Source organism: Telopea speciosissima, chromosome 2 (assembly GCF_018873765.1).
Source record: "Telopea speciosissima isolate NSW1024214 ecotype Mountain lineage chromosome 2, Tspe_v1, whole genome shotgun sequence".
Lineage (NCBI taxonomy): Eukaryota > Viridiplantae > Streptophyta > Magnoliopsida > Proteales > Proteaceae > Telopea > Telopea speciosissima.
This window is the reverse complement of record NC_057917.1, coordinates 43,762,237-43,774,518: the sequence shown is the minus strand read 5'-3', so window position 1 is coordinate 43,774,518 and position 12,282 is coordinate 43,762,237. Positions and strand designations below refer to the sequence as shown.

At 42.2% G+C, this 12,282-nt stretch overlaps 1 protein-coding gene across 1 annotated transcript; it reads left to right on the top strand.

Annotated features, from left to right (window-relative positions):
* Window positions 1-215: 215 nt before the first annotated feature.
* On the top strand, window positions 216-647 carry LOC122650737. The gene has a single exon (XM_043844127.1). It carries the CDS (start codon window positions 216-218, stop codon window positions 645-647), a length of 432 nt encoding a protein of 143 aa, XP_043700062.1.
* Window positions 648-12,282: the final 11,635 nt, after the last annotated feature.

Below are 12,282 nucleotides of genomic sequence, written 5' to 3'. Positions count from 1 at the left end.
TACTACAAAATATACAGCAAGAGAATCGGGCATTCTTGCAGGCCTGGGGTACTCAGTTATTGACTATTGTGCAAGAGAGAGAAAGACAGCCACTAACTCCAGCACCCGAGTGGGTTGATGCCTCAAAGTTGACTGAGAGGTTTTAGAAACTTAATCCCTCCACTTTTACAAAGATAACCTCTGATCTTCTCTATCCGGCAAGATGGATAAGGGATATGGAGAGAGTCTTTGAGGTACTTCGATGTACTGATGAAGATAAGATCAAGTGTGCTACCTTCCAATTTAGAGGCGAGGCTGATTCTTGGTGGCAGTCCACTGAAGATAACATCAGGCAACTGTATCCCAACCCTACATGGGGTCAGTTCACGAAGACCTTCCTAGGAAACTACTTTCCTCAAAGCTTTTGTGATCAGAAGGAGATTGAGTTCATGAGCCTGACCCAGGGACCCAAGTCAGTCCTTGAGTACCAACAGATTTTTGAAGAGCTCTTCTATTTTGCTCCCAAGCATATGAAGCCTGATGCAGTCAAGGCCAGGAAATTTGAGAAGGTGCTGAGACCTAGCATTAACACATTTGTGGTGTTGCACAATTTCCCCACTTATACAGAAGTGGTCCAGGCTGCCAAAGTGATTGAGGACAAACAGTGAGAGAACTACCATGCTCTCAAGATGGCACGTCAGAGGCCAGTGGCATTCCCAGATTCTAGGGGACCAAGCGAGACATAGGAGAGGCAATACCTCGGCTCAACTTCAACACAGAGCAACACACCAGAAGTGGACCCGACATTTTTGTCACCCCCACCCATGGTGACACCGTCACTGTATGGATCGAACATTCGTTGCTACACCTGTAAGGAGTTAGGGCACATGTCCAGGAGTTATCCGCAAGGCGAGCTTGTGGATACAACATATGTGCGATCCAAATCGACCATTCCTTGCCACAACTGTAATCAGCTGGGTCATAAGTCTAGGAGCTGCCCACATGGATAAACCCAATCATGATGGCAAGTATATCACATGACTCACCGTACCTATTCATGCTTGTATTTGTGCTCCCTTACCTACTTAGCATAAGATTTAATTAATTATATATTAGTTGGCTTATTTGCTTGTATGTTATGATTATTATTAATATTATGATTTCTTTCTTTCTTTCTTTCTTTCTGCGCATGTTTTGCTGATGTTGCGAGTGAGTAGTATAGTTGGTGTTTTTACATTGGTGAGTGTTTTGTTTAGTGTGTTAGCATAGTTACTTTTGTTGAGGTTGAAAATGAAAACAGGAACTGAAAGATTTGACAAAACTTTACTCCACAATAGGTATGAGTCGAGTAATGGGTCACCAAATGTCCCCTCCATTTTTGGGAGCGAACAGCATAGGATCCATCAATATTCCAATTCATTCTAAAGTTGAGTTAGGTATTGGAGAACCGAAAGTGAAAGTTTTCAGAATAAAAGCCTTGTAAGAAAGTGGTACAAACCTAACCTTGCAACCCAAATAATTGAAGTATGACATTGGGCATGATCCAGAGGATTAGATGGACCTTTTGTTTCCTTATATTTTGTGTCCAAAGATTGAACCTCTTGGGCTCGTATGTACGTGGACCCATAAGCCACAGGTCCCAAGATCATCTTTAACTACATCGTTAGTAGTGAATGTTGCTAGAAACCTAAGTCCAGGCAGCTCAACCCAGACAAAAGAGTTATATCACTACAGGAAGAAAGGACCTAGAGTTATTAGTAGAGGGTGTTACCTTGTCTATGGCAGCTTTATTAGTCCAACCGACACTAGTGGAAAAGATCAAGTTGGCCCAGATTTTCGTTGAGGAGTCTCAAAAGATAAGTGAGGCAGTTAAAGAAGACGTGCAGTGAGAATTGGACTTCACTTTGACTAAGAATAGTATTCTCGTGATTAGAGATCGGTTGTGCGTACCTAATGATGCTCAGTTGAGGAAGGGAGCGTTATCTAAAGCCACGATTCTCCTTATCCAATTTAGCCAGGTAGCCACCGAGACTTGAAAGAGCGCTATTGGTGGAGTGGATGAAGAATGTAGCTAAACTCGTGGCAAAATGTCTCACATGTTAGTAGATGAAGTCGGGTAGGCAGTAACCTCATGGCCTTTTACAGCCGTTGCCCATTCTAGAGTGGAAGTGGAAGCATGTTACCATGGATTTCGTCACTAGGTTACCCCGTACACCTAGAGACGTTGATGCCATGTGGGTGGTAGATGACAGGTTGACGAAGGCAGCTCATTTCATCCCTGTTAGGATCACTTACTCGATGGACAAGCCATCTTGCTTGTATATTGACAATGTGGTTTGACTACATGGAGTACCAGTTAGTATCATCTTTGTTTATGATCCTAGAATTACATCAAAGTTTTGGAGTGGGTTCCAGAAGGCAATGGGTACCTTATTGAGTTTTAGTACGGTCTTCCATCCTCAGACAGACGGACCGTCAGAGAGAACCATTCAAACTTTGGAAGATATGCTTCGGGCCTACGCTATTAACATGCAAGGTAGTTTGAATGTGCACATCTCACTCATTGAGTTTGCTTATAACAACAGTTACCAATTCACTATTGAGATGAAGTGGGTGAACATCACGTCCTTGATTTGAGTTGATCCAGTCAACAAGTGAGAAGGTGGTTTTGATTCGTGAGCAAATCAAGACAGCCCAATCTAGATGAAAGGGTTATACGAATCAACAAGAAGGGGCAAGTTGAGCCCAAGAATTATTGGGCCATAGGAGATCCTTGCAAGGAATCGGGTCGGTGGCTTACGGGTTGGTACTGTCACCATCCTTGATAGGTAATTATGATGTGTTCCATGTATTGATGTCGAGAAAGTACACTCCTAGCCTGACGCTTATCTTGACTTGTGAGCCACATTAACTTGTTGTGGACTAGACAATGAAGAGTTATGTCCCTACAGGAAGGGAGGACTGGAGTTTGCCATAGGAGACGATGAGTTACTTCGGGTATCGCTAACCAAGTGGGTGATGAGGTTTAGTGAGAATGAGAGTTGAGAAGATCACTAACCAAAGGCATAAAGGTTGGCACTACCTTTAATTGGCAGGAGTCCATGATGTATTCCATACCTTGATACTAAGGAGGTACATCCTAGACTCAGCTAATGTTTTGTATTGGGAACGATCGAAACTCATTGCCGTCTTGACCTGTGGTGAGGAATTGAAGAGAAACTGGAGTGCAACAAGCTCAATCTCCACAACCATACTATCTCATTGTGAAGGTACCGTGGAGTGAGCATTTGGATCAAGGAGCATCTGGGTGATGAGAAAATGAAAGGCGGTCGGAGTATTCTCATCTATTCGAAACCCCAGCCACTTTAAATTTTGAGGATAAAATTTTTAATAAGGTTGGGGGTATGTTACACCCGCACTCGAAATATACCCTAATACCCTGGGGTAATTTAGACCTTACTGAAGGGTAATGCCCTATGGCTATGGTCAACACTGATAGCCTTGGACTCAAAATATTATAATAAGAATCCCCTTGAAGTTTTGGAAGTGTGGGCCAAAGCTCCGTAACTTTCCTTGGAGTTTGGGCCTTGACAACAACACCGAAGTCATGACCAGAGCCACTACTGGTGAATCCGATCGTTAATCCGCCCGTGCTTTCATCTACCTTTTTGATTTATTTTCCTGTGGGACCCACACCTCCGTGTCCTGGATACCACACTTAGACCCTTGAACCAGGTGGATCCCCCCCTTACTTTTTTTTGTATTTTGAACCTTGTATGCGGGCCCACAAGGCCCAAGTATGATTTTAAATGAGTTTTGAGATTTAAGGACCTAGGCAAACAGGCTCTAAGGTCCATTTGGTTTTATAGCCAATGGGTTCTTTTTGGGTTTGAGATGTTGGGTTGGTTCAAGGACCATGGGTTTAACCTTAGCCCAATAGTTGAACCATGGCTTGTTGTAGGAAATAGGGAATAAAGTTAAGGGTAATTTAGGTAGTTTATATTTTGTTATTTATTTTAGCCTTAAGAGGGTAAAAGAGGAAGAATCTCTTAGTTTCTCTCATTTCTCCCATTTACCCAAATCGTAGAAGAGGAGAAGAAGAAGAAGAAGAAGAAGAAGGAGAAGAAGGAGAGAAAGGGTGACATTCTCTTCCTCCCCTCTTGCTGTCCAGATAGGAAAGAAGAAAGGAAAGAAAAGGAAAGGAAGAAGGAGAAAAAGAAAAGAAAAGGAAGGAAGAAGAGCAGAAGGAGAAGTAGAAGGAAGAAGAGTAACGAGGGCTCATCTAGCCTTTTCTTGGTTGTCTCCATTGAAGATAAGCCATCTCCCTTTCTATTTTTCTAATTTCTAGCCTAGGGTTTTGGATTTTACAGTTTGGATTTGGCTTGGGTTCCATTTGGGACCCAATGCTCTTGTTGGAGGGATGATCCTAGCCTCTTGAGATGCCTTTGCACACCCTTGCACCTCTCTTTGAAGTGCCATTCACCAAAGCCATGAAAACCTAGTCATTCCACCCAGAAACCCAAGTTTGGATTGGATAATTCGATTTGGACCATAGATGGCTTAGTGAATTGTGCCATTAGGGTTATTAGGACCCTAATTAACCTTGGAAATCATCCCTGCAAGCCCTTGAAGCCATTAGGGGCATTGGGGGATCAATTTGGATGCAATTAGGAGTTGAAAACTCATTCCTGCTGCGAGCAGACTAAGGACCAGACTCACCGTCGTGCATCCTCCTGTGACTTTGCCCCCTTGTGTGTGTCTCGGGTGTGTCTCAGGGTTTAACCGGATGCACATGCGGACTCACACAACAGAATCCATTTATGGATCCGCCCACAGTTTTACAGCATGAGCACTGTTCAATATTTTGGCTATAACTTTATCTATACATATCGTATCGACATTATTCAAGTTGTGTTGTAAAATAGCTTGAAGGGTTATAATTTATATGAAGGAACCTTGGACCAAATCCCAATGTAAGATCCTCAAAAGTGGATCCAAACCTAGCTGATATATTTTGACAGCAACTTAGGAACATGATTGTAATCCGGTGACCTCGCCCACATTGTGGCTGCTTGTGTAGGACTTAATAAATATTGTTGGGGGTTAATTACCACCTAAAGTGACCCCCTAAATATATATTAATTAAGCAACCTATTGGTGCCAAGGACTACCCTACCCTTGATGCCTTAAGCCCCTCTCCCTCTTTGGTTTTTAGGAATTAGAATCTTTGAAATTTGATGTTTGACCAAGGGTTTCATTTAGAACCCAAAGGTATGGACCTAGTCTACTATGAGACTTCTTGTTTAAAGCCTTGACCTTTAATCTCACCCAACATTGTGCCTATTCCTAAAAACATCCTTTATCATCCTTGGGTTTCAACACCCTAGGGCAACCTTAGACCTTGGATTCTTCATGTTTGAGAGGCCTCTATTGCAACTTCCTTAGTGTCCTAAGGGACTTGTGAGCTTAACCTAGAAATGGAAAAGCCCTAAGGTGATTCCAAACCCTTGAATCCCCAAGACTAATGCCTAGGTTAAGCCATGGTAGCCTTGTTGGACCTTGAAGTGATCCTTTCGGATCCTATGGTCCCAATAACTTTAATGATGAAGAAGTGGAAGAGAGAAAGAGTTAAGAATTACATATCATACTATAGTAACACTCGGGGAATCCTAATGGGATCCCTCCACACATATTCTAACACTTGCTCTCGCACCTTTAGGCTATCGAGTTCGTACAGGAGAGCGTGTACCAAAATAAACACTAATAGACACCTTGAACATTACATAAATTATTGGTGAGTGGGGGTTGGACTTTTTTTGTTTATTGAATGATTCTATGTTTAAATGCTATGTTTCATTTGCAATCACTTTACTTGTCATACTTCATTCATAACACATATTTGCATTATTTACCTATGGTTATGATCATGTGAATGTATTGAAAATGGATGAAATGATTATGTGATTGTTAATGTCTCTTATCATGTATTATTATTGGCCTGTTATGTGCCATGTCGTGCTGGTACTCGGGTGATAGATGGAATGGAACGTTGATGCACCCAAAAATATCTCTTGATACGATAGAATCATATAGCATTTTGCACAATCTTGCATTTGTATTTTGTATTAAAGGGACACGGGAGATAGAGGGTATGTTCCTACACCATGATCGCCTTATTGATAATCCAACCTAGGGATCAAGGGTAAGTTCTGGTACCGTGGTTGAGATTGTCGAAGGTTTGCTAGGAGATCGATGGTGTGTTTCGGGACCGACAGGCTTCCACTGACGTTGTTAGGGTTATATCATTGGGGATTGAGGGTAAGTTTCGATACCAGGGATATGGCTCTACTATGTTGTAGATTAATGGTGTTATATCTTTGGGGATCGAGAGTAAGTTCTGATACCAGGGATACAATTCCAGTAATCTACACAGCATAGCATTCATGCATACATCACATCATCATCTTCATCATTATTCATATTGCATATCATACTATTGCATATGTTGCGTGACTGCAAATCAGATCTGATGTGCGAGTCATCATTGGTGGTAAGGGACGTCAAGGATGTTTGTTCATCAGGTTTGGCTTGCAGTCTCATATTTGTTGTGTGTGTGTGGTTCAATTTTCTACTCATTGGGGTAGTGGAAGCTCATCCCTCGGGTAACCCTTCTTTTTAGATTGTGATGCAGGTAGTACTATGGAGGACTTGGACGATGCAGAGGCAATTGTTGGATTATGGATGTCGATATTTTAACTATTTTCTCCATTCCATGTTGCATGCATTGTTGGGTTTTAATGTAATGTTTTCTTTTTCTTGGTATTTTAAATCATCTTTTAATGTAATTACTTTTAGACTAAGTATTGTACTCAAAGATAATCCATTTGTATATGTAATATCACTGTAGTTATTTCCCTAAATGAGAAACAACGGTATTTATTATTAAACTTTCGCTACTCTGATATTAGTCCTGATTCTCGACTGTGTGACTGTGAGGTAAGCCGCTGCGTCGAGATCCTGGTGGTGATTAGGATGTTGGGGAGCATCCTAGTCATACCCCTTTTATAATTTTTTATCCCTTATTGGGATAGGGGTGTGACACGTCCTATCTACCCACTCCCTCATCATAGGGTGGAGTTGTCAATACCATGTTCGGACGTCATCCGTACGACAATACTTATTATAACAAGGAGCATAAAGATCCTACAGTATGGATGGCTGAAATCAAGAACCACATAAATGCATGCTATGCAAGAGAAGAAGATAAGAGTCACTTACATCTATGAGGCCTTGGCCCAAGATGGTACAACATTTGTGGTGAGCCATGTCCATCACGGTGGAACTAGTGTACCACTCTGCTCGCATGTCACCCGCTGACCCCCAAGGTAGATTCCCCAGATCAAGCTTGCTTCTTTGCAGACAATATGGAGAGAGAAAGAAAAGAGAAAAGAGAGAAAAAATTGAAAAAATAAGAAAACCCAAAAGCAGGAGAGAGGGCAGAGCTCCAAGGAGGAATCCCAAAAGGAGAAAGAGAAGAGATGAGAAATGCGGGGGTACACCCCCCTTTTATTGAAAAAATGACTAGCGGCCCTGCACGATAGCGCCGCACATGTGCCGCACGTGACTGGCGGCCCAGCACGGTTGCAATGCACAGTTTCGCAAAAAATAAATTGGTCTTAAGAATGTCCCCAGTTTTTTAGAAAAAAAAAACAAAAAAAAATTTATCATTAAAGCCTTCGGTCACAATGCCATCTCATTGACACATCTTTCAAAATTTGGTCACGATTCTGTCTCATCGTCGTATCTTTCGAAATTTGATCACGATGCCATCTCATCATTGCATATCTTAAAAAATACGATTGCGGTACCGTCTCATCATCGCATATCTTCAAAAATTTGACCGTAGTGCCATCTGATCGCCACATCTTTCCAAAAACAAATCCCGTCACGGTGCCGTCTCAGCGTCGCATCTTTCAAAAATTCGATCAAGATGCCGTCTCATCGATACATTTTTTAAAATTTGATCACGATGTTGTCTCATTGTCACATTTTCCAAAAAATTGATCACGATACCGTTTAATCATTACATCTTTCAAAATTCAGTCACGATGCCGTGTCATTGTCGCACCTTTTAAAAATAGGTCGCGATGCCGCCTCATCGTCACAACCACTTCAAAAGTACAGGCGACCAACGCTACTTCATCCAAAGAATTGGCGAGCAATACCACTTTGTCATAAGAACAGGCGAGCAATGCCACCTCATTAGAATCCAATCGAGCAATGCTCAAAAGTCAACATACGGTCAAGTGATGTCGCCTCATCCTTGAAAGGTCAGAAGCACGGTTGAATGATGCCATCTCATCCTTAAAAGGTAAAAGCCCATCCAGGTAATGCCATCTGAACTTCAAAACTCACCGAACGGTTTGCCGAAATAGGTTTTATCGTTCAAAATTCCCAAAGTTTCATCGAATGGTTTACCAAAATAGGTTTATCATTCACCGAACGGTTTACCAAAATAGGTTTTATCGTTCAAAACTCTGTCACCTATGAGCAAAGTGACGATAGTAGTTGCTCAACCCAAGGAGGTTAACCTAATGGTTTATCGAGGGAGCTTTGAGCAAAGTGGCGGCAGTAGTTGCTCAGCTCAAGGAGGTTTACCGAGGGAACTCCGTCTCCTATGAGAAAATTGGCGGTAGTAGTTGCTCAGCCCAAGGAGGTTTACCGAGGGAACTCCGTCACCCATGAGAAAAGTGGTGGTAGTAGTTGCTCAACCCAAGGAGGTTTACCAAGGGAGCTCCGTCACCTATGAGCAAAGTGGCGGTAGTAGTTTCTCAACCCTAGAAGATTTTTTAAATGGTTTACCGAGATGTGGTTTTATCTTTCAACTCCACCACCTTTGAGCAAAGTGGTGGCAGTACATGCTCTTGGTGACAAAATCAAGCAATCTTTTGTTTTTGCTCTTCGATTGTTGGCACAGGCCTCGTCTAAAGAGGGGTAAACTGTAGGCATTGAATTTTGTCACCCCCCAGTGATGGTGACAATCGGATGCAAATGACTGGCAATGTCCCTTGGAACCCACCCTCAAACACTACAAAATATGAAGAAAACCTAAAAAAGAAGCATCTTTGTTCACCCTGAAAGGCATATACCATATGCACGATAGTCCCACAGACAAGCATGGCCCTGCCAGGCAGCACCAATGAGCGTAGCCCCACCAGGCAGCACCGTAGTCTGTGCGGCTCCATAAGGAAGCCTTGCACGGCCCCGCAAGGTAGTACTGCGGCCTACGTAATGCACCCTGTGTTCGCTCTGGGCGGCCCTAACGTGCAGCCCTGCACATTTTCTGCGGTGCCACAGAGACCAATTTTGCCTATAAAAAGGTTGTCCCTCCCCTCATTTCCACATTCCTAGTTTGTGGGAGAGGGGGCACCCCCAGAGCTCCAATTTTCTGATTTTTCCTAGTTTCCTTGTTCCGGGGCCTTCCCTAACCCGATTTTGAACCTTCAAGCCTTATTCCCTTGTCCGAAGCCCGAGTTATCCAAACCCGGCTTCTTCGACCATTTTTTTCCCAAGTCCCAGGAACCTCCCATGGTCTAGCCATTTTGCCCAATATTCAAGTTTTCGATTTTTCAAAAACCTTGCGATACCATTATTCTGCCCGAGATCCTAAGATCAAGAACCTGTAAGTCGTTACTCTGTCCGACAAAGGACAAAGCTAGTCTTTTGTCTCCATCTAAGCTAGGGTACACGGTCCGCCTTACATAATTGCATTTGTTTAAAGCGTATAGGTATAATTTTCTTCCCGTTAACTTTTAATTTTGGCACAATGAGGACTTTCAAGTATCCTCGTGTAGTGTACAATAGTCAGTATAACATAGTTTAATTTAATTAAATAGTGTGTGCATCATTGTTTAGCCATACGTGTGGGTATAGGACATTCATAAAGGGAGAATATTAAAAAACAAGCATCTAGTAGAAAGACCGATTTACCTGGGTGAGGTGTGTGCCTAACACCTTCCCACTGTAGTAACCTGGCCACTTACCCCGAATCTCTTACCAGACCAAACGGAATCTTGTAGCCCTTCACAGGGCTACTAAATGGATCCTAGTCTCTAATCCTAGGTGGTGACTCCATATCGTACGAATTGTATGACCCCCATCCCTTGATAATGATAACCTTGAGAAGACACCTTCCTTATCTCTCTCTCTCCACTAAGGAGCAAACAACCCTTTGCGCTGCATGTGTGCACGCGGGAATGGATCCTCACACGTTCCGTTATGCATAATAGGGCTTAGAATAAGTTACTATTATTCCATATTCAATAGCAAATCAGCCAACTTTATCCCTTGAGAAAACACTACCTTTATCACAGGTAATAGTCTCTGAAAGATCGAAACGATGAATAAGATTCTGTTTTAAAATTTTAAAAATATCGGTCTAACTAACTAATTTCATTGGAACTGCCTCTACCCATTTTGTAAAATAATCTGTGGCTACTATCATAAAACAGTGTCCTTTGGAAGAAGGTGGGGTAATCTTTCCAACTAAATCCATGGCCCAACCTCTAAACGGCTATGGCTTTTTGACCGAATTAAATTGGGTTGCAGGAACCCATTGAACAGGACCATCCCATTGACAAGCTTGTCAACCCTTGGTGCAACTGATACATTCTTCTAAGATGGTCGGCCAATAAAATCCATGTTGTTTAATCAACGACCTCATTTTTGGTCCGGCTTGATGTGCTCGACAAATACCTTCATGAACCTCTGTCATGTCCAACATTCACTCGTTGGCTGACACATCTCAGTAGAAGGTCATCCTGCCCCTTCTTATATAATTCCTCTCCTAATAACACATAGTTCAGGGCTCTATACCTTATTTTCTGATGAACCGTAATATTAGGATTATTCAAAAACAGGATGATTGGAGTCCTCCAATCTAGTTGAACATCATCTAAGTAGTTGACATCCAACAATCTTTCTTGAGCGACTGATGAATATAATTTGCGTTATAACTTAATGGTCTGCTCCATTAAGCCCTCCCAGATCATAGTTCCGGATGTTGTTTGAGCCAAACTATTAGCTACATTGTTTTCTGATCGAGGAACATGCTTGACCGAAACATCGTCAAATCGGTCTAAGCAGATCTTTGCCAATGTGTAGTAATCAATTAAGGACTCACTTTTTGATCAGTATTCCCCTGCCAATTATTTTATCACAAGATGGGAATCTCCGATCACCTCTACTATCCTTGCATTCATCTCTTGAATAATGACTAAGCCAATTACCAATTCTTCATATTTAGCTTGGTTGTTTGAGCAAGGAATACATAATTGAAAAGCTAGGTGGATTTTTTCTCTAATTGGGGATATGATAACTATTCCTGCACTAGCAGAATCCTCAGTCTTAGAGCCATCAAATATTAACTTGCAAGACGTCAGACCAAGACAATTCTCTTCCTCTTGTACAGTATGTTGCCCGATCGATATAGGAGGATGATCGACCAAAAATTCCGTCAATGCTTGCCCCTTGACCCATTTTTGAGGAACATACCTTAATGCAAATTCGGTCAATGCCATCATCCATTTACCGATACTTCCTTGAATTATCAGCCTTTAACCACATCTGTTTGGCACAAAACATGCACTGTTGCATGCAAAATGTAATACCTTTAGTACAAGCGAAATACAAAGCCAAACACAAATTTTCAATGGGAAAGTATTTCCGCTCCACATCGTTCAGAGTTCTGCCTAAGTAGTTGACTGCCTGCTCAAATCTGGCTTCATTATCTTGGGCCAACAGATCCCCAATGGAATCTTCGGACGTAGATATATATAATTTGAAAGGATCACCTTTCCTATGGGGCTTAATGTACATTAATAATTTGCAAGGATCCAATGGCAGGGTGCAACGGAATACCTGTTCTGCTAGGAGGATGGCAGATCAGTAGGAAATCAATATACCTGAAACCCCCCAGGGCTCTACAGCACAGGACATTACTGCAATCATAGATAACTTGAGACAGGATTTGCTACTGCAGCAACGACAATTCATAACTGAGGTGACTGCACAGATTGGAGCTATAACTTAGGCACACACAAAAATCACACCTCTTATTACATTTGCCACAGCTACCCCAGATCGATTGGCACCACATGTACCCAACACCCAACCGGATTAAATACCAGCCGGCGCTTATAGGAATACATGTCATATTTGGTGGAGAGATTCTAAAAACTCCGACCCCGCAACTTTTCAGGTCCTTCAAAAGATATGTTATTGCCCTCCAAGTGGATCCAACCC

Excerpts from the sequence above, each read along its gene's own strand:
- LOC122650737 (XM_043844127.1), top strand. The coding sequence starts at position 216 with ATGGAGAGAGTCTTTGAGGTACTTCGATGTACTGATGAAGATAAGATC.